Raw genomic sequence first — 23336 nt, forward strand, 5'->3', positions numbered from 1 at the left:
CAAGGCGGTTTTTCAAAAGGTCCCCGCCTTAGCGGGATCAGCTCCAATCGGTTTTGGGGGACGGGTGGCTGCGGGTGGGCTTTCCTGGTTTTGGCTTGGAGAGGAATGTGGTAGTGTATGTGATGATACAACAGGGGGGAGTTTTTGGGTAGGTCAGGGGGGGAGGTGTTGTGCTGTTGTGGGGCAGTCAGTTGGGAATCAGGTTGGGTAGATGTTGTTTCAGAGTTCGAAAGCTTTAAACTTGGGATGGGTGAAGTTTCAGCTGCCTTGTCAGGGTAATTGACAACCTTTGTTTCCAACTCCTTCAAAGGAGGGGTAGGTTCTGAAGGACAGTTTGGAGTTGGATATGGTGTAGTAGTTGAAGGAAGCTGGTCTCTTTGAGTGTTGATAGTAAGTGGTGGCTGATTTGGATTGGTGGTGGGTTTTAATAGAGGAAGGGAGGTCTTCGATCTACAGCTCTCTTCAGTGTGCCCAAACTCCTTGCAGTGAGTGCATTTAGCAGGAACCCAATGATAAAGGACATTTATCACGTCTATTGAACCATCCTCATGCTCAAGCTCCACTTCTCTCGGGAGATCCTTAGTGAGATCTAAGTCAATTTTCACATCCACCGAGTTTATACTTGAGATCGGTCTGAAAGAGATCGGGTTACCAATTGCACCCGCTATGTAGCTTATACCCTCTGTGGTCAGGAGGTGGAGAGGCACATTTGTCAAATGTGTCCACAGCGGAGCTGATTTGATAGATGGGGGATTCCTCGCATAATCGGGAGACCATTCACGGACAAACAGTGCTTCAGAGCCAACATACCAGAGTTCTTGTTGGAGAACAGCCTGTCTAATCCGAGCAGAGTGGATTTTGACTAATATAGAGCAGTCATTGAGCTGATGGATGTCAAGTTTTCTCTCTTTCCCCCACAAGTGATTCAGTACAGCAGTAACTTTCGCCATCCGAGGAAGTTTCCCATAAAACGTACAAATCACGAAGTCTTGCATCTGTCGAACCCCTGCCTCAACAACAGAATTTGGGATTTTGACCCTCGGAATACCATTTGGAGATAAGGTCGGCTCACCAAGCTTTGACAACTGATTCGTAGGACCTTTGAGCCGGTTTGCCCAGGTAATCGGTGGCGGGGGTTTTGGTTGGGGGCTTTTGGCGTTTCCTTGATTTGTGCCGCTGGTGGAGGAGTAGAGGTCCGAGCTGAGGAGGGGACAGTGACGCGACCTAGAGGGGAGTCCGACTGAGGTTGGATTGCAGCTAGAGGAGCAGAAGAAGTAAGAACTGAGCTTAGCTCAGAATCAGGGGTCTGCGTGGTTGGACCCATTAGGCGGGGGACCGAGTCTGATTTAGAGTCAGCACTGGAGGGGAGAGCCTGAGTGGGAAGTACAGGAGTGGGGACGATGGAGGAACCAGGTACAGCAGATTTCGCGACCTGAGTAGTTGAGTTTGAGGGGGAAGATTGGAGAGGTGGAAAATCGATATCTGAGTAGTGGGTGAAGTTAGGGATTGGGGGAGATTGCGATTCAACCGGAGAGGATGGCAAAATCGGTGGAGAGGGATTCAAGGGAGGAGGAGGGGGAGAGGCGAAATCTCGCAGTCTGGGTGAGGTACGGCGGTGGGGGGGTTCTATAGGGCTGGGTTGATATGGAGGGTCTGGTGGATCTGGGTTATGGCGAGGTGTGGGGAGGATGGGCGGAAGGTTTCTCCGTCGAGCCATTGGCCGTCAGAGGGAGAGAGGGGACTTACCTGGCCTGGCGAAAGGAGGAGCCAATCGCTATCGGAATTCGGAACTAGACTCACAAATCTTATTATAACACGACTCACTGTTGGAATGTTTTGTTTTATCCAGGTCAGCAAATGCCATGATATTCTCATTTTGAAGGATACTGTGATGAACTTCTCTCTCACTCATGTCCACCATAGGTTGTAGAGCCAAATTGGTTCCAGAAGAAGGTAAAAAAAAAGATATGAGTATCATAAAACAACGGTTTTCTTTTAACAAAAAGCCAGTGTAAGAGGAGGACCCCACACGATGGAAGAGTTAGATACATCGCATGCATATTATCAGATTTTTCTCCTTTCTCTTTGAACAGGGCTAACTGTATTCATATTCATTTCGAAGCATAAAGAACTCTCCCTTGTGTCACCACCTATCATCTGCTTTTATTTCCGCTTTGCAATCACCTTATACATCGGCTGCAGTGGATTAGCCGTCACCTCCTATCGCTTACAAAGACAGAGCGTGAAGACATACCAAGCAGCTCATACACTCCTCCTTTCGACCGACGAGCTTTCCAAATGTTGGTCTTATATAATAAACAACGCGTAAATCAATGTATGATATACACAGAGACATTTAAACTATATTAATAAATTATTAATATTAATTGAATCTAATTATTATATACATAAATATATCTTTAGATACATGTATTTAGTTATTATTATTAAAATAATTTTAAATGTTTCCTAATCATGCTTTACCTTATTTATTAGAATAGGAATTTAAAAAAACATAGATACGTGTCATATAGCATAAAACAATGTATGTATTTATTATATACACAAAAAAATATAAAGACTTTTACGTACATAAAATGTAAATGTATTTAGTTGTAATTATTATTATAAATAAATTGTTTTAAATGTACTTTAATTATCTTTGACCTTAATTATCAGAATGGTAAGAAATCTTAAAAAAAAAAGTAGACACGTGTCATACTCTCCTATACCCACTGTACTTTTATATAATAATAATATAATATATTATATATATATATATATAAGATATTAAATTAAAATAAAAAAAAAATTTACAACAGCTTTATCGAATTGTTCGAAACAATTACATGCATAGGAAAAATCCTAAAATTTTAAAAACTACATAAATTTAAAACCCATATATCCAAAAAGATTATCATTCAGAACTTTGATTTGAAACCATGATACTTTAATTATACATTATATGAAAGTATCAATACATCATACTTATTTCATCACATTTGTTAATACATGACACCTTTCATTACATCAAACATGCATCAAATGCATGACACTTTCAGTACATGATATGAAAGTATCAATACATCATACTTATTTCATCCCTTTAGTATGTTAATACATAATACTTTCATCATTACATAGAGCACGCATCAAAGATTGTGATTATTCTCAAAGTAACAGTACCCATAAAATGTAAATATCTTACTCAAATTTCAAACCCGAACCTCGTAGCTTCTCTTCCATTACATCGTCAATTTTCTTGGCCATGTCGGAAGTTAGATGATTCTTCCAATCTCCAACTTCGCCTTTCCTGAAAAAATCCTTGAACTCCAAGTTGCAAATACTCCCTGTCTTGTTGGCTTCCAAATTGCTCAAATTGCGCAAACTACACAACTTCAAGATCTCATCCACCAATCCACTTTCCTCCTCTTCTTCCGTAAACGGACAGTCCAAGAATTCGGCAAGCCTCTTGATTTGAACACGCGGCTCTTTTTTCAGGTCTTCATACTTCATGAAAATCACATGCTTCGGATTCTCCAAGCTCGCTTTCCAATAGCTCAAGACATGATCCCAAAAGGGTCCAAAGAAATTAACTCCTCTACAAAAAGATTGGAAAAACACTTCAAATGATGCTCCATGCATTGCACTCTTCATATACTTGTTCCTGAAAATCCAATCCGACACTATCGCGTCTTTCAAGTTCCTGCTCACATACACGATCTTGCAAGGTGAGTCCTTCACACTTTCTTGCAGCATAAAAAATGGCACGTGAGTTCCAAACATCTTTCTTGGACTGCCATGATTGGTCAGATCTGGATTTTGGCGTTCTAAATATAAATCGACCTCGAGAAATGGTACGAGGATATGAGGATTCTGAGAAAGCAAAGGGTGGTTTTCAGGATTAGCATTGTATTTCCCTCGTTCAACAAGGGCAAAGGTAAGAGCTTTGAGCCAAGTCGTGCCCGTCTTGGGAAAAGAAGCGACGATTATATCGGTGTCTCGGGGTCGAAAGTGATTTTCAACATTAAGAATCCCTTGTAATGTGTTGTAATGATACCAAAAGCCTTTGTAGTTGCAAAGATTATTCTTACCCAAGAAATCTTTGTCCAGGGGAAGAGAAGAGATCAAATTCTTGCATTCTTGTGTAATGTTGTCATCCTTCATGAAATTCGGAACTTCCATTGTGAATAAGTTTCAGACAAGTTTTGAGATAATGAATTATATCAATTCTTTTGGGCAGTGAAGTGAGAATCTCTTACAAATTCTGGCTGTTTATATAAGACCAAAGTGATTAGTTTTGTTCATGTTCTCCACCACATCCTTGAAGCCTCACAATGTCGTATTTGTCGGCGCTTTGTGCAATATGTGATATGCAAATATCCCATGTTTTTAATATTTCTTTACATGAAATATACGTCTACGGCCAAAATTTCAAACCGACAAAACTAGAAAAACAGACACAAACAACATCCATACAAGATAACTTTGTAAAATGACAATGAAATGGACCGATCAAACGAATTGTGGGCCGTGGTTTATTAAGCCCATAAAACAAGATAATAGGGACCAACACTAGGGTCACTAAAAAAAAATCAGCAAATTCCAACGAATTTTCCAACGGATTTTCAACGGTTTTCAACGGCATTTTAACGGTGATTTCCGTTAAAAATCCGTTGAAAATTTCCAACGGATATCCGTTGGAATCGCCCGTTGGAAATTTTTAACGGAATTTTCAACGTATTCAATTGAAAAAATTAGGGTTGAAATTTTCCAACGGTATTTCCAACGGATATCCGTTGGAATTTTTTTTGGAAATTTAAAAAAAAAATTCCAACGGAATTCCAACGGATGTCAGTTGAAATTTTTTTTGAAAATTTTAAAAAAAAATTCCAACGGAATTCCAACGGATGTCGGTTGGAAATTTTTTTGGAGATTTAAAAAAAAAATTCCAACGGAATTCCAACGGATGTCGGTTGGAAATTTTTTTGGAAATTTTAAAAAAAAAATTCCAACGGAATTCCAACGGATGTCGGTTGGAAATTTTTTTGGAAATTAAAAAAAAAAATTCCAACGGAATTCCAACGGATAACGGTTAGAAATTAGGATTTTAATTGAAATATATATATATATATAAATGCAAGCATTGTTGGGAGAGATGCAAAGGATGATGCGGGCTGAATTACAGAACATTCAAGAAAGGTTAGATCGAGTGGAGGATGAAGCACAAGGTGTTCGACAAAGACAAGGACGAGATCATCGAAATTTTCCTCGAAGAGCAAGGAAATTGGTAGAAGAGCTAAGTGATGATGAAGACGAAGAATCTATGGACAGATTCCCTTTGCAAGGCCGAAAAAGACAAAGACATGAATGTATACATACGTTAATATTTATATATATATATACATATATTTATATATATGTATATATATGTATGTATATATATAAATATTTATATATATGTATATGTATGTATGTATATATCTATGTATGTATATAAATATTTATATGTATAAACATTTATATATGTATATATATTAATGTTATGTAATATCAGAAGTTTAACTTGGAGCAGTTGGATGATTGTCAATTGGAACTCCAGGGTTAAGGAGGATTGAGCTGGAGCAGTGGAACGTCTACAGACCTACTGGGAAGTGAGTTGCTGGATCGGGATCGGGATAGATGTCGGAGTTGGGGTCGGGGTCGGGGCTGGGGGATCGGGGTCGGAGTTGGGCCGGGGGATCGGTATCGGGATCGGTATCGGGATAGATGTCGGGGCCGGGGTCGGGATCGAGAATATATTTTGAATTTTTTGTTGGAATGTTCCAACGGATTGCGGTTGGAAATTCCGTTGGAAAATTCCAACGGATATCGGTTGGAAATTCGGTTGGAAAATTCCAACCGATAAATCCGTTGGAAATCCGTTGGAAAATTCCAACGGATTGCGGTTGGAAATCCGTTGGAAAATTCCAACGGAAAAATTCGTTGAAATTCCGTTGAAAATTCCAACGGTTTTCCAACGGAAACCGTTTTCTAACGACGAAATTCCAACGGATTTATCCGTTGGAAACGTTAATTTCCAACGGAAATTTGGTCATTTCCAACAGATTTGCCCGTTGGAAATGACCATTTTTTTTGTAGTGGGTGACTATTTCGGTTATTAACGGAATAACCGAGTCAAACCGAATCGAATAAGACATAACCGTATATGAACTGAACCTGACATCAAAACCGAACGGTTATGATTTCCTTAAACCCGAAAAACCGAAACCGAAATTGAACCGAACCGAATAAAAAATAACCGAAAAAACCGAGAGAATAACCGACAATTTTCTTTGGAAAATTGAACTTTTTACCAAAACCGAACCGAACCCGAACCGAAAAATAACCGAACCGAATCGAACCGAAATTTATATAAAAACCGAATGGTTATAGTTTTTCTATAACCGAAATAACCGAACTCGAATATAACCGAACCGAACCCGAACCGAAACCCGAATTGGCCACGCCTAACCAACACACAAGAAAGAAACCTTTGCGAGAACACATTACATGCATATATGTCTGATTACTTCAGATTTAGCACTGAAACTTGAAGCCTGAACCGTGTAACTTCTGTTCAGAGGTTCTGTCTATTTCCTCTGCCAAAGAATCCGTCAAAGTGTCCCTCCATCCTTCGATTTGTCCTTTCCTAAAGAAAGCGTTCGTTTCAATTCCATTCGGCAACTTCCCCTTTCGGTTAACTTCCAAGTTACTGAGACTCTCGAAGCTGCAAAGCCTTATGATTTCATCGACCATTCCTTTCTCCTCCTCTTCTTCTTTAGTGAAAGAGCATCCCAAGAAGTCGGCCATTCTCTTCAGGTGAGTTCTTGGACGCTCTTTCATTTCTTCGTACGTAACGAAAAAGACCTTGTCCGGGTTCTTCTGACTTGCTTCCCAGTATCCCAGGACATGATCCCAGAAGGGTCCGCCGATAAAAGACCCTTCACAGAACAACTTGACAGCCTCTTCTATGGGGCAGACCAAGGTCTCTTGGGAAGCCAGCTTGTGTCCGAAATGCCAAAGGGAAACAAACATGTCCTTAGGGTTCCTGCAACAATACACGATCTTACAGGACGAGCCCTTGATGGAGTCGGGCAGCGAAACGTGGGCCATATGAGTGTTAAAGAATCTCGTACAGGAGGAGGAGGAGGACACAACGTCATCAGGTAAACCATGGGGGTAATTATAGTAAACGCCCTCCAAAAATGACACGAGGGAATGAGGGTTGTGAGTGAGGAGAGGATGCTGATGTTGACAATCATGGAACTTGTTTCGGTTGATCAGAGCGAAAATGAGGGCTTTCAACCAAGTCGTACCTGATTTAGGGTTTGTGACGAGGATTACGTCGGAATCTTGGGCTTGGAAGTGTTTTTGGCAGTTTATAGTTCCTTGTAAGAGGCTTGGTGGTAGCCAAAATCCTTGGAACTGATACGTATGGTTCACCATCCAACCTTTCTGTCTTGGAAGTGAAGTCATCATGTCTTTGATTTCTTCGGTCATCCCTTCGTCACCCAAGTAAACCGGAAGTGAAGCATTCGAGTTCGTCATCACCACTAACGTTACGGTGTCTTGTATTGAGCTGAGATTCTTGATCTCCAATACCTGAAGATCTCAAGCTATATATATATATATGTGTGTGTGTGTGTTGTTGGATGAGAACCTTGCTCCCCAAGCAGGATTTTGGGCCACTTGCTGAGAAACTTCAAATAAAAAAAGTAGTTCCTTGACGACCAAGTAGTAAGTAGGAAAAGGGATCACGTATCTGACTAAACGACGAGGAGGAAGGGTCAAACGACCTTACAAAATGTGTAATACTGTGGTGTATGTCTATACATATATATATAGTATAAATATTGCACTATATTAGACAAAATTTTCAATTTTATTCCCTAACCACGAACCTCTTTTAAATTAACACAAGAGCTCAAAAGGGTGGGTGGCAAAAGAACGACATTAGAGAGAGTTTCTAGCAGAATAGAGCATCGAAGTCGGAACCAAACAAACTCATGACATGATGAATTGATGGCTGGTGTATGCATATACATAGCAGCAATTATTCATTCTAACTCTTTTTTTATGTATGGATATAACTACACAAATTAATTTAATTGAAATATTAAAAATCCCTAGTTTCATCTCTTTCCTAAACCCGAATCAGAGTGATCTCCTTCAAAATCTCCTCTGTCGAATGTAGTGTTCGTGACCGAGTGATGGAAAAAGTTATGTTCGTGGTGCAGTGGAGTTCGTTCCGTTAGAAAACTCCTCTATTGCCTCGAAAGTCCTCTGTAAACTTAGTTCGAAAGAATCGAATCCCGCCCATATAAAAATTTACCTTAATCATATCGATTCCTTCGAACTAAGGATTTTTCGAGGCAACAGAGAAGCTTTCGAATGGAACGAACTCCACTGCAGTACGAGCAAAACTTTTTCCACCACTCGATCACGAACACAACATTCGACAGCGGAAATTTTGAAGGAGATCGCTCTAATTAGAGTTTAGAAAAAAAGATAAAATTAGGGATTTTTAGGGTAGGTGAAATCAGGGTTTCGATTCCCCCCTCCCCCTCCTTTATTTATCCTCTTTTCTTAGACCGGTTTATTAAATTAGAAAATCGAATTTGTTTACTCTCAGATCGGATTAAATTTTGACCCAAAATATCCTGATGTGGTAAAAATTATTTAAAAATTGGTTACGTGGACACGCTGATGTCAGCTTTCCGAGCCGATGTGGATTTCCGATGGTTTGAAATTTTGGTCAAACCGGTTAATAAGATATTAGAATAACAATTTGCAAGTTAGAGATTTTATTCAATTACATGTTTTAAGCTAAGGATTTAAATGACAACTTTACAAGTTAGAGGTTTATTTGTATATTTTTTTACAAGTTCGAGGTTTTTTAGGAGTTTTATTATTCTTAATTTTATAAATTAGAAATAATAAAATGAATATTGTAAACTATTTTAAAATATTTTTCTGATTGATCAAGTTAGCAACGTGTTATGGCTAATAATCCGACTACTATCTTTAACTTCCATATATATGAGATTAATTGCATAAATTGGGATAATCGAAGTCTAATAAGCTTGTGCTGGCCGGTTGGGGTCCACTGATCGAGCACATAGGCGCCAACAAAGAAGAGCCGTCAGATGAGAAGGAACAGTTGTCAAAAGCACTGATAATATCGGACGGTGTAATAAAATCACCCCGCTCGCAGACAACCACTTCTCACAATCTACTGAAACCTTAAAAATAAAAAGTGTAAAATTTATAAAAATTTCTAAATTTGTAAAACGGTGATCTAATTTTTTTTTAACTTCTAAAATATATTAATATAATTATTAAATTTATAAAATATGTTATTATAATTATTCAAGTAATTTTTAAATCAATATCGTCAAAGATTTTTTTTTAATTTCAATTAATAAATTTTAAAAATTATAATAAAATATAAAAAGTTTAGAAATTTATTCTTTTTTATATTTTATAAGTTTAAAAAAATTAAACAAATAAAAATAACGGCTAATAATTTTATTTTTAATTTTTTTTTTGGATTTTATTTTTTGGTTTTTACAGAATTTGTAAATCTATCATTAAAAAAAAAGTGTAAGACTTTTGGAAAAAAAAGTGTACGCATCTGGGCTATGATAACCCTCGCATCTTAAATAAAACTTTTATGCAATTGAATCATACATACATAACGATAACATTGGTAATATCGATACACATGTATGTACATGTAAACATGTTACAAAGAACTGGATTTGATCGAGTGGAAGGAACAAAAGAAGGGACAGAAAAAAAAAACACGAACCGACTCAGCTTAATCCCTCTTCGGATAGTTGACTTTTCGATTATTTTAATCTCTCCTTTTTTCATCTGAATCCCAAAAACAAAATCCAAACAACTCAAAGTCAACCGAGGAAAAAGGAAAGAACAATTCTCTGGAGGTGCCGTTTCGTGGATCCGATTCCACGAGGTTCTTCTCTTTGGGTGCTTTCGTCTCTCCAAGGGTTGTACCTCGGAGAATGTTTCGATTAATCTGGTGACCCGTGACCATGTGAAGGGTTTTCGATTTTCCGAGAAAGTTTTCAGCTTTTCCGGGAAAGTGAAGAGTTGGGGGTAGAGAGAGAAACTAGTGAGGAAGAGGGTAATGCATTTACTTCTCTTGCTCTGTTTTCTTCCTTGTTCTTTTTTCGGGGACTGTTTGTCTGGCAAGTGAAAGAGAATCGACCGAGAAAGTTTTTTTCTTTTCCGGGAAAGTTATCTAATTGCACGTGAAAGCTTCTGTTTTCGATTCATTGAAAAACACTGCCGTCTCCTTCTGGTGGTTCCGATTTTTTTTTTCCTCTGTCTGGGATTTTTGGGGTCGCGAGGGTTGGTTGGTAATTAATTGCGAAAACAAAGGGCAATAAAGAAGAAAGTGCCCTCTTCGCGTTTACTGGCGTCGCTCTGCGAATATTAATTGCAGAGAAAGTGATTTTATTTTACCTTCCAATATCCTTTTTGAATCAGAGGTTTCTTTTTTCGTTCCTTGCATTCTCCTCTCAAGCTGTGACCTTGGCTTTGGCTATGGCTTTTGTTTTCTAGGTGGGCTTTTTCAAGCTTTTTGTATATTCTTTTTAACATATGATCGAAATTCTGTGTTCCTCTTGTTTATTTTCGACCTTAGGCCGACAATTTGAGGGGCAAGCCCTGTTGATGAAGATCAGTATCTGTTAGCTCATAAAGAAAGGTGCGTACTTTCACCAAGTCTCTTCCTTTCCTTCTCTGCCGTGTTCTTTGGATGATTGTTCCTCTGAATTCTTAATCTTTGGTCCATGGGTTTTAGCCTGACTCTCCAAGTTTTCTGTTGTGCTGGGACGTCTCTGAAATATAAAGCTTATGGGGATTTGACAACTGGGATATTCCCTTGTTTGCATTTGGCTTTATCAGTGTATCTGTGATGGTGGTGTAGGCATATATATTCACAAACCCATATGGGGATTCATGGGGTTACCAGTTTGTAGATTCTTCTGTCCAGGAAAGCCATTTTGTTTTTATGCTGTTTCCCTGTGAGAAGATTTGGACAACTTGGTATTGCTTGCTTATCTGGTGTTTTTTTTTTTCTTAAAAAAAAACTGGGTTTATTGCCCTGCAGCTGTTGGATCAAAAGCTTGTGTAAGCTTTGCAAAAAGTTTATAAAGTTTTCTCCTTTTTTTTGTCCTCTTTCTGTTCCCGTGGCACAATTCAAAAGATTCCTCATCCTCTGCCTAGTGTTTTTGGCCATGGATCAAGCTTTTACCACAGATATCATCAACATTTCTGTGACTGTGGATATTGCACCTGGAAGTGCAGTTTGCTAGTCTGGGATGGTGGTATGCCTTTGTCAACATCCTTTATGGAGGCTGCTAGTAGCGGCTTTTATCGTCTAATTACCTGCTAATGGATGGATGGCATAGCTCAATGATTGATTTGGAGTTATGAGTTGTGATCTTATAGAAGCATCTTTCATGTGCCAGCATGTATATGTATATGTATATGTATATGTATATGTATATGTATATGTATATGTATATGTATATGTATAAACTGTTTTGCAAGGCTTAGCTGTTTCTATTGTAATCTCTTGTGACTCACTTCTATATTGTGGGTTGGCCCGTTCTTTCGTTGAACTGCTCTTCTATCCTTTATTGATTCCGGTCTCGAGAATGAAGTTTGCTTGTCCTCTTTGCGACATTACTCCCTAATCTATTTCTTTTAAGACCTCTAGGAAATGCTTTATATATCTTATTAATAGACGATTTTGGTTGAAGAACTGCCTTCTTGACCCGGGATTCATGTCTTGAACGATGAGAGCAGGTAGGGTTTTCTCTGTTTCTAAACACGTCGTCTTGTAACTACTTTCTGAATCTTGCAATCGATATTCGAATGGGTTTTCCCGGTGTTATCTTTTTTATCGGCTGTTGATAGATATTCACGTGCATCTGCAGATAACGAACATGCTTCCGGCAATTCAATAGGGAGTCTCGAAGGAGATGGCGAAAGCAACTGGGAGGACACTGAACTAAAGATCCCAAAAAATGGGAAAGAGAATGAATGTGGCTTGTTCCGTGATACAAAAGGCGGGAAATTGGGCAAACAGAGCAATGGAAACATGTTCGGACACCATTCTTCTGAGCCCATGACGGATGATAGCCGAAAGGAAGTGAATGATAGTCATTTTTCCGTGATCGAGAAGGAGGGTTCAGTATTCGATTTGGGCAAAAACGTTACGGCTTGTGACTTGGCTGAGATAGTAGTTTGTTACAAAGAGAATGCTTATAATGTTGTCAAGGATATATGCGTCGATGAGGGTATTATGCCTCGGCAGGAGAAGTTCTCGTCCAATAAGAACGAATCTTGCAAGCGTATCTCTAATCAGTTTGGCTCGGAGGATCATGTAAAAGCAGAAGTAAATGTAAATCCTCTTACGGGAACCTTGGAATCTAAAATAGCAGGAATCATGTCTAAGGAATCTTTCACTCTGGCTGATATTATATCGATGGAGGATGGCCAGAAATCACCCGAAGAACGATCTTTTCAGGTATACGTTCCTTCGTTTTGAAATGTTTTCTCGCCAAATTTTTCCTGGAAAGAAACCGATGCACCAAAATATTAGGAGGTTGGATATGAAAAGACTAGATTTTTATGTTGGTGTATGACTGTAGAAATCAAGCTTGGAAAGGGTAACTCTTGCACCAAAGATCGAGCCATTTCCCGATGAAGTAACGGCTCCTGAAGAAAACAGAAGCTGCAGCAAGAACGAGCCTCGAAGGTCTGAACCCGAACACTACGTTCATAGACACGGCTACACGCTCGAGGACCCCGACGATGTTTCAAGCCATTTCCCGAGCGGTTTTGGTGAGACAGAGCCAGTTTCAGGGCATATAACTTACTCAGGTCCTATCGTTTTCTCCGGTAGCCTCTCTGTTCGTTCTGATGGAAGCACGACCAGTGCACGCTCTTTTGCATTCCCGGTGTACGTATACACATACCCCTCACTCTCTACCCTTTGAGACCACAAATCTTGATTCTGATTGACCTGTGAAAACAGTTGTTAACTCTCTTGAGTGAGGTTGATTTGGTTCTCTTGCAGGCTGCAATCAGAATGGAACAGCAGTCCTGTAAGAATGGCGAAAGCTGACAAGAGACATATCCGGACGCAGAAAAGTTGGAGACACACACTTTGCTGTTGTAGTTTCTGACCTTTCTTCTTATGGGCTGTGTCCTATGTCAGTGCAGAGGAAGTGTTTCATGAAGATAGCGTATACCAAAGAATTAATGTTTTTTTTTTTGGGTTTCATTTATTAAATTACTTAATGGGTATATTATAATATAGTAAATTTTTTTTTTTCTTGGTATGGTGTGAAACGGGGAATAGAGTTTGTAAGTCGAAGCTTTGGTGGCTTGGATTGAAATTTGAATGTATAGAAAGCCTCTGTTTGCTCCAGAGGATTCTCTCTTGTATATATTTACGTCAAGTTATTTTGACAACTGAAAAAATCCTCGTAACCTTATCTTTTTTTATATATATATAAATTTGCTTCCCAAATTAGCACAAAAATAACAGGTTATGTTATGTTTGTTTCTGCCTTGTGTTCTGTTTTCTGTTTCCTCTGTTTCTTGAATTGCAAGTTATAAACCCTAAATTTGTCATGCATAGAGAACCGTTTGAAAACCGCCAAAATCTTCAACTTTCATCTCCCATTCCTTTTCCACTTCTCTTTCCATAAATCCAAATCCAAAAAAAAAACCACAAAGAAATCGAGGAAGAGACAAAAAAAAAAATGGCAGAACAAGAACAAACCAAACAGCCTCTATGCCCGGTTAAGATCCATTTTCCGTACAACACGATCTTCATGATCATCAACTTTGTCTTCCTCATCGTCACGGCCTTCTGGTTCGTGACCATAAGTTCCGTACATTTCAGGACACGGGACTGCAACAAATACATCTCTACGCCCGGAATCTTCGTCAGCTTCTCCTTGTTGGCGATGTCGCTCATCGGATTCTACGCATCTTATTTCAGATCCGACTGTCTCTTCCGAATCTACTTCTTCTTGCTGTTCTTGTGGATGTTTGCCCTAGTTTCAGCTTCAACGTTTTTCGGGCTTCTTAACAAGGAGACAAACCCTAAGATCTTTCCCGGAACTCAGATCAAAGAGTACAAGCTCGATGAGTACTCGGGTTGGGTCCGGAGATTAGTCGTCAAGGAAGACGAATGGTATCGAATCAAGAGATGTCTTCGTTCGGACAATGTCTGCAATGAGCTATCATCGACTAAAAACATGTCTATTTCCGCTTTCTATAACATGGACTTGAACCCTATAAAGGTATGAATTACAAATCCCTCTAGTTATATTTTCTATATATACATACACTCTCGCGGTCGTGATTTCAGAATCAAAGACTTCTTAAACCAAGACTTGAGATACATTTTAATTGCAGAAGGCAAAAGGGATGCGAAATGAATATGTGGGGTCATTCAGTATAGTTTTATAAAAAAATGAGGGTATAAATGAAATTTCCAAACAAAGTTTTACGTTTGCCATGCAATAACAACATGACGCCATGCACGTATCTCTTTTCCTACGTTCTAATTTTGGTTCTTTTTTTCCCTTTCTGCAGTCGGGCTGTTGCAAGCCACCGCTTTCATGTGGATTTGGATACGTAAAACCAAATTTCTGGAACACAACCACGAAATATAATTTTACGGAAGCAGATTGCAGAAAATGGAACAACGACGTCGAAACTTACTGTTTTGACTGCGATTCATGTAGAGCGGGGATCATTGCCAGTTTGAACGGGACAACGCAATCCATCGGGAGCTCGATTGCTCAGATTATGTCTACTTTCTTTGTCGGATATTTAGGTTGGTTTTCGTGGTTAAAATCTCTTAGAGAAGTTCAAATAAGCGAGAGTAGAAATACAAAGAATTTGAATTTCTAAAAAAAAAACGATCTTATTCATTAACATAACTTATCGGTTTAATTTTTTTTTTTTTGTATCAATTTAGGGCAATATTGTTTTTTGTTGTAAAAATTATTTCCTTTTTGCCATTGAAATCTGGAGTTGGAATAACCCATCCGCGACTAACGATCCTTTTCCTTAAGATACATGGTCGACTTATCATGCTTGCATTATATACATTTAGTAAAGATGGAAGTATATGGACATATATATTATAGATATATACGAATCTCTACTCTAATATTTTTTCTTGGTGTATAAATATACTTTCATTATTCAGTTTTTTAAGATTTTATCTATCTATCTATCTATATATATATATATAATTTCGTTGAAACGATGTTTTATTCCACAAATCTTAACATGGTATCGGAAAAAGGGACTTCTGAGTTACAAATGGCCACTAATATATCACAACACAAGAGAAGATACACGAGGACCTATGAAACAAGAGCATGATCTTCATAGGCAAATAAAATTTCAGTCTATGAGATTTAACGAATCTTGAAATTGGACTGGTATCTCATCTAATCTTGAAATTAAATAAAATTTGGAATGAAACATTTATAACCATACAAGGAAGGACCAACCATAGGTTAGGGAGGAAATCTCTAGAATTATATCACATTTTTTTAAAAGTGGGTTCTACGATTATAGATTATCAAATCAATGATATGCTCATATATGTGCACACACGATATGAACATACTTGTCTTAATATAGAAATGGGGGTGACCTCGATTGGCCCCAACACAAAAACATAAGCACTTACATATTCTTGTCTCCTGGATATTTTTTTTTCTATATATGGTTCGTTTTTTGTTTCTTTTTTTTCGTATAAGCAAGTGGAATTTGTTTGCCTAATTAAAAAAAACAAAATTATCTTATCTTTTATACAAATGCGCACTCCCTCATATATATATTGATATCCGTATATGTATTAGAAACATGTAACAGCTTTTTCGTTTTATATTTTCGGTCTTTTGGGAATGGATATGTGTGTGTATATAGACATAAGTTATATATTTATATTATATATTGGACATTTTCTTTGCCATTAGTGATAAAGTAAATTCATACATAAATATTTTAGTAGAGCGAACTCTGACATTTTTGTGTGGCTATTTATCTGCCAAGGAACATATTAATCTTTGCCTTTTTTTTGTTATTTTGCATGGCTGAAGAAATTGATCACAGAGAACTTATTCAATTTATTTTATCCGAAACATTAATATATGTAGATTATTTATATACTCTAATGTTTTGGAACTGACGTGGATTATATTATTTCAAGCCCAAGTCTCTCTAATTACGTAACTAACGGAACCAATATTGTTTTCTTTCTGGAACTAATTGGGGTTAACTTTAAATTAATAATATTTAAATCTTCTAAATCGATATGGAGATTCCAATGCTTTGAAGTTGATATTGCTGACGACATGAACTGCACTTCGATCTGGTAGGTAGAAAGATGCGAATGAGTTTTAATAAAAGAGGTTTAAATAAAAGGAAAATCCGAAAAAGTTAATCAATTATAATTAACTACAAAATTCATACCGAATTATTTCAGTTTTATGTTCACAAGCAATTATTAATTTTTGATAAAAACAAATATTGAACTTTTAATTTTTTCTAATTTTTCAACCGGAAGAAAATCCGATCAAATTTTCAATGGTAACTACTGTTGTGTTTCTGTCAAATTACCACATCAAAAGGGATCTTCGTACCTCATCCAAAGGTAGTTGGGCATGGCGAAAACTGCTAAAATTGAGGGAAACAGCAAGACATTTCTTGCGTTGCCATCTAAGTTGTAAGTGTATGAACTTTCGTATATTCATCAGGTCTAGAATTTGGGTACATATAGAAACAGAGAGAGAGAGATACAGGTGGTAGGAGAGAGATATGCGCAACTAATAGATACAGCAGAATCTGGTAGTTTCCTAGTATATAGGATTGCAATCTCTAACACGCCCCCTCAAGTCGGAGCACCCTCGGTGATTCCGATCTTGACGCAGAAGTCTTCAAACGTGGATCGTGGTAGCGGTTTCGTTAGAGCATCGGCTGGTCTTTCGAGCTGACATGTAGGACACGTAAATCTCCGGCTTGAACTTGTCCACGAACGAAGAGATAGTCCAATGCCAAGTGTTTCATGCGGGAATGGAATACCGGATTTGAGCTTAGATATGTGGCACCAGTATTGTCGCAGTAGATTGTTGGTGTCGACGTAAGAGATATGCCGAGTTCCGATAGCAGCGAGACTAACCAGCGGATTTCGGCCGATGTGTTTGCTACCGACCTGTACTCAGCTTCAGTCGAAGAGCGTGAATGACCCGGTAGTTTCTTTGAGGACCATGAGATTGGGTGTTTGCCGTAATAGATGATGAACGCTCCCGTGGACTTGAGATCGAGTGGATCGCCAGCCCAGTCGGCGTCGCTAAATGCATGAAGAGAAGGGCTGTTTGTTGCGGAGAGGAAAATGCCCTTGTGCCGACTGCCTGATAGATACCGTAGGATTCGTTTCACTGCAGTCCAATGGGTGTCAGTTGGGCAATGCATAAATTGAGACAATTTGTTTACCGAATAGCTTATGTCGGGTCTTGTGAGTGTGAGATACTGCAGGCATCCTATGACTGTCCGAAATTCCAACCCATCAGGAAGAGGTGTGCCATCAGTGAGAGTGATCCGAGTTGACGATGCCATTGGTGTCGGCATTGGTTTGGCATCAAGCATTGATGTCCGGTGCAGCAGGTCTGTTATGTATTTCCGTTGATTGAGGAAAAGATCCCGTGTTATTCTGCTGGCTTCGACGCCTAGGAAGCAAGACAGAGTCCCAAGATCTTTGAGAGCAAACCGATGGGCGAGTGTTGAGATGAAGCCGTTAATCTCGACTGCATTGCTTCCTGTCACAATCAAGTCATCGACATAGACAAGAACGTAGAGACAGGTTGTTGCTGTCCGAAGAATGAACAAGGAAGCATCTGCCTTGGAATTCTGAAATCCCCGATTAACAAGAAAACCACGGAGCTCGGAATACCAAGCTCTTGGAGCTTGTTTAAGACCATATATGGCTTTGCGGAGTTTGCAAACGTAGGAGGACTGTTCCTTGTCAATAAATCCAGGCGGTTGGCTCATATAGACTTCGTCCGAGAGGCGACCTTGCAAAAAAACATTGTTTACGTCAAGTTGTCTAATGATCCAACCGTTTGTAACCGCAATACTTAGCACAAGACGGATCGTTGGAGGTTTGACGACAGGGCTGAATGTTTCATTAAAGTCAAGGCTCGGTCGTTGATGAAAGCCTTTTGCAACGAGTCTGGCTTTGTAGCGATCAACCGTGCCATCCGGATTCGTTTTGATTCTAAACACCCATTTGCAGCCGACAACGTTCATATCGGGTTGTTGCGGTACTAGTTCCCACGTGTTGTTTCGAATGAGAGCATTGAACTCCTCACTCATTGCGAATCTCCACCGAGGATCCTGTAATGCTTGAGTCACCGTCGACGGTTCTCGATTAACATCTGTAACAGAGGCCACAAGCGTGAGTTTATTCACAGGCTTGGAAATCTTATTTTTTCCCCGAGTTACCATTCGATGAACATTGCGAGTTGATGCTGGAGGATGGTCGAAAGAGGAATCAGGTTCCAATGTTGACAACGATGCAGACTTTGAGCTCGTGGAAGTCTCCAGCACAGGTTCGGGTGAAGGAGCTGTGCTGAGGGGCATCGGCGGTGCTGTTTGAGGTGCCGGTGGTTGGTAGGTGAATGTGGGAGTGACAATTGTAGGTGTTGACTCGAGAGAATGATTGTCAGGTGGTGAGGAAAGTGCTGGATTTGTAAAAGCTGATGGGTTTTGAAATGGAAACACGTGCTCATGAAAGAGTACATGTCGCGAAACATAAATTCTGGATTGATTAAAGTCATAACAGAGGAATGCGCTTTGAGAGGTTGAGTAACCAAGAAAAATGCATGGTTGGGATTTGGTGGCTAGTTTGTGTGGTTGATAGGGTCGGATCCAAGGGTAACACAGACATCCAAATGTACGGAGTTTATCGTAATTCGGTGTTGAGTGAAAAAGGGACTTAAAGGGAGACTCGAACGAGAGGACGGGTGTTGGAAGACGATTGATTAAATATATAGCTGTTTGGAAGGCAAATGACCAGAGAGAAAGAGGAAAGGACGCGTGATGAAGAAGGGAGAGACCGATTTCTACGACGTGACTATGTTTTCTTTCTGAAATACCATTATGCTCGGGTGTATGAGGTGGTGACGTGAGATGGGAGATTCCATTGGTGGCGAGAAAATCTTTTAGAGCGATGAACTCGCCCCCATTGTCGGTGTATAAGGTAAGGATTTTGGTTTCAAATTTTTTTTCGACAAGTGGTTTAAAACGGACAAAGGTTTCGAAAACTTGGGACTTGAGTTTTAACGGATACAACCACGAATATCTAGTGAAATGGTCGACAAATATTACATAGTATTTAAAACCGTCCATGGAAACGACGGGTGATGTCCAAACGTCAGAAAATAAAAGTTCAAGAGGCTTAGTTGAAATAATGGAGGAATAATTGAACGGTAGTTTGTGGCTTTTATTTCGTGAACAAGAATCACAAAAAGAGAAGGTGGAATCCCGAGCTAATGATAAACCAAAAGAAGACATAACACGCTTAAGAATCGGAAATGATGGGTGTCCTAGACGCGAATGCCGCTCAGACAAAGTGGACTTACGACTCGAAAAAACAATAGGTTTCGAATGAAAAGAAGTAACCGGCCACTCGTAAACACCGCCATTACTTTTTCCGTTGAGTATCTCCGCCCCCGTGCTTAGATCCTTCACCTGAAAAGAGTGCGGAAAGAATTCCACCGAGACATCATTAGTTTGGCATAATTGAGTCACCGAAACAAGATTTTTCTTCATGGCAGGAACACATAAGACATTATCGAAAGATAACGGACGTGTAGTGTAGTCAAGAGATAAAGAACCGGTATGGGAGATGTTTAAGGCCGAGCCATCTCCAATCAAGACGTCATCTCCTCCATGATACGGGTGATGAAGAGACAAGTTGTGTAAATCCGATGTGATGTGGTGAGATGCTCCACTGTCGAGCAACCACGGGGATGAATCATACGTCGGCATGGTGGTATGGTGTGCTGTTGGTTGCCATGGTTTCGACGACGGTTGCCATGGAGAAGCATGATGTGTTTCTCGGCCAGTGTTGTCGGCGGAGATGAGACGAAACATGGAACACCGTTGAGCGCTGTGCCCAAAAACTCCACACGCTTGACAGTTGCCTTGATATCCTCTACCTGAGGACTGTCCAGATCTGTTCCATGACTGACCACGAGAGGACCCTGATCCTCTGTAGTTCTGTGTCCCCGAGAGTGCACGAAATTCGCTGTCACTGGAAACATCCCAAGAGAGGGATTGATGTTCGTGGCGAGTTTGGCCTCATGTTGAAGTAGTTTCTCATGAAACTCATCAAGTGACACAGCTACGTCTTTCGCTTGAATAACATCGATGACAGGTTTGTAATCCTCAGGTAGACCATTGATGATGGCATCTAAAATGTCTTCGTGGTCTAATGGTTTGCCTAGAATGGCTAACTCATCAGCCTTGGTGGTCACGAACCGAATGTATTCATCCACCGACTGTGTGCCCTTCGCACACTTCCTGATTTGTTCTCGCAGTTGGAGAAGATGTCCTCGAGACGCTTTGCCGTAAATGTTGGCAATCGTCTTCCAAGCCTCACGAACCGAGCTTGCACGAGCGATAACAGGTTGCAGATTGAGGGAGATGGTGCCGAGAATGGCGCTGAATAAAAGGCGATCTTGTTGCTTGAAATCTGCAAACGCTGGGTTGTCAACTAATGCTCCGGCATTGTCAATTTTCGCCGGCGGTACACCATCATCTCGAATGAAGCAATCCAATTTGTGACCTTCGAGTAAGGCACGGATTTGAAGACTCCATGTGATGTAATTTGTGGAGATTAGCTTGGTGATATTGCCCATGTTAACTGACAGCAGAGTTTTGGTGGGTTCTCTGACATCGAATGTTGTGGCGGTGACTTCGGCAGCAGTGGTGTTTGCGGCGGCCATAGCTTGTGTCATGATAGGGTTGAACGTCTGAGATCAGCGTTCGTCGAAAAAAAACTTGGATTGTGTCTTTAGAACCAGGCTCTGGATACCATGTAAGTGTATGAACTTTCGTATATTCATCAGGTCTAGAATTTGGGTACATATAGAAACAGAGAGAGAGAGAGAGATACAGGTGGTAGGAGAGAGATATGTGCAACTAATAGATACAGCAGAATCTGGTAGTTTCCTAGTATATAGGATTGCAATCTCTAACATAAGTAACGGAGAAACCTGCATATTCTAGCTCGATTCTTGGTTGCCACAAGGACCCTTGATCCAATACATTGGGGAGGAAGGGTCTAGGCTCATGGGAATACCTCGTGGCTCGTTGGTGAAGAACGTATGCGATGAAAATGGTTGGGTTATCCCACCAGCCCGCAGTGCTCAAGCAGAATCTATGCATAACTCTTTGTTGCAGGTTGATATACCCACAACTACGACAGAACAAGATTCTTACTACTGGTCTCCTAATTACAAAGCCTCAGGGAGGTGGTGTGTTTCGAACTTCCCAGACCTGGAGGTTCATCCAGAACCCCCTTCCTTCGGTTCCATGCGCAGGAGTGGTCTGGTTCCATCACTCGGTGTCAAAACTTTCCTTCATCTGTTGGCTTGCTGCATGTAACCGACTCCCAATTAGGGATCGTCTAGCACTATGGGGACGTAACGTTGGGCTGAACTGTTTGTTGTGCGACGAGGAGGCGGAATCCATTGATCATATGTACTTTGCCTGCTCATACATCAACACAATCTGGACTACAATGTTGCAACACTATACTGTACCGATCCCACCACTTAGGTCCTTCACGGATACACTACGATGGATAGGTTCATGTACTGCTAATCGAGAGATGAAGCTCATGATCACCTGTTGTTTCAAGGTGCAGTTTACCAAGTCTGGCGGGAACGAAACACCCGCTTGCATGACAACACATCACGACCGACTCCAGTTATCACGAAGGAGATTTTTACCTCGACTTGTAGAAGGCTTGCGAGTCTTAAGAACGACTGGAGATACACACGCCCTGAGGACTCGTTGCTATCTATATGATTCCGTTATTTTGAGATATTTTGATTTAATTGACTTGTTGTTTACTTTGCCTGATTGTAATATCCTGCTGATTTTATTTTCTGACTGGTCCATTCACCAGAGCTAGACACGATTGTAACTATATATTGCATATATGAAATTTACAATTACCAAAAAAAAGTACCACATCAAATATCTCAACAACCATAAAATTAAAATTTTAAATTTGAAAAAAAATTAAAAGTTCATTTTGTCAAAATTAATAGTTGATTGTGAATATAAAAAAATTGAAATAATTCGGTATGAATGTGTAGTTAAGTTATAGTTGAGTATTTGTTTTTAGATTTTCCTTAATTATATAAAAATCTATTTTTCTTTGTGTTTTATTTTTTGTGCATGTCGTTTTTCTGATGGGCATCTTCATGTGTGGCTCTTTTAGTCGAAAAATAAAATTTGACATAAATATAATAAATTTAGTATATAAAACTTTAGTTAATTTACATGTCGTATTCGAAAAGCACATTAATTTCCGTTTTATTTTTATTTTAAGTTTTCGTATTATTTTATTGTCTTAAAATTCCAACACATAGAGCTCGAACCAAATGTCAAATAATAACACTAAGAAATTAGCATGTAATACTTTTTAAACGGGTAATATATGCCGTACATAAATCATAATTAGTGCAAAGGAAAGATCGATGAGATTATTATTACATCTGAAGAAAAGAAAAGCTAAAGGCCTTTTTTTATAAATGATATAATTACGTATACGGACGAATAGAGACCTATCGGTATTGCACGTCTCCTGGTTAGAACCCATGTCGATTACGACATTTCATTACATCATTATCCGCTAATTACTTGCTTAATGTGTGTAATTGATGCTTAATGGGCGACTAATACAACTACTAATCAGAATTATGTTCTCCAATATCCATTTATAGATGCAGAACTAATCACACTGCCGCTTGGTTTATATTTTCTTTGTCCGCCTGAGAAGGATATATGGACATTAATAACTAGGAGTGGGCGTTTTAACCCGTAACCCGGGGGTTTAGAAGTACCTGGCTTAACAAGTACCCGAATAAAGGGTATCCGAATATTAACGATGATGAGATCGAGTATTAATAAGACTAAATTTTTGACCC

At 39.4% G+C, this 23336-nt stretch overlaps 4 protein-coding genes across 14 annotated transcripts; 2 read left to right on the forward strand and 2 right to left on the reverse strand.

Moving 5' to 3' along the window:
• Positions 1–2972: 2972 nt before the first annotated feature.
• LOC104801835 (cytosolic sulfotransferase 5-like) lies at positions 2973–4266 on the reverse strand. Its single transcript, XM_010525209.2, has one exon. The coding sequence runs from the start codon at positions 4183–4185 to the stop codon at positions 3205–3207; it is 981 nt and encodes a 326-aa protein (XP_010523511.1). The 5' UTR covers positions 4186–4266; the 3' UTR covers positions 2973–3204.
• A 2166-nt stretch (positions 4267–6432) lies between these two features.
• On the reverse strand, positions 6433–7683 carry LOC104801836 (cytosolic sulfotransferase 12-like). The gene has a single exon (XM_010525210.1). The coding sequence runs from the start codon at positions 7588–7590 to the stop codon at positions 6580–6582; it is 1011 nt and encodes a 336-aa protein (XP_010523512.1). The 5' UTR covers positions 7591–7683; the 3' UTR covers positions 6433–6579.
• Positions 7684–9784: 2101 nt separating this feature from the next.
• On the forward strand, positions 9785–13531 carry LOC104801838. 11 transcript variants are annotated; one of them, XM_010525212.2, is made up of 6 exons: positions 9785–10189; positions 10712–10774; positions 11377–11880; positions 12012–12604; positions 12729–13039; positions 13157–13531. In XM_010525212.2, exons 3-6 carry the CDS (start codon positions 11871–11873, stop codon positions 13263–13265), a joined length of 1023 nt encoding a protein of 340 aa, XP_010523514.1. In that variant the 5' UTR covers positions 9785–10189; positions 10712–10774; positions 11377–11870; the 3' UTR covers positions 13266–13531. The 11 variants fall into 11 exon arrangements, with proteins under 11 accessions (XP_010523514.1, XP_010523516.1, XP_010523519.1 ...); XM_010525214.2 differs by having other exon boundaries at positions 11792–11880; XM_010525217.2 differs by having other exon boundaries at positions 11819–11880.
• Positions 13532–13847: 316 nt separating this feature from the next.
• Positions 13848–15009, forward strand: LOC104801861 (tetraspanin-13). The gene is made up of 2 exons (XM_010525245.1): positions 13848–14393; positions 14689–15009. The coding sequence occupies exons 1-2, from the start codon at positions 13848–13850 to the stop codon at positions 15007–15009; spliced, it is 867 nt and encodes a 288-aa protein (XP_010523547.1).
• The last annotated feature ends 8327 nt before the right edge of the window (positions 15010–23336 follow it).

This window comes from Tarenaya hassleriana, unplaced genomic scaffold (genome assembly GCF_000463585.1).
Source record: "Tarenaya hassleriana unplaced genomic scaffold, ASM46358v1 Cleome75, whole genome shotgun sequence".
Classification (NCBI taxonomy): domain Eukaryota; kingdom Viridiplantae; phylum Streptophyta; class Magnoliopsida; order Brassicales; family Cleomaceae; genus Tarenaya; species Tarenaya hassleriana.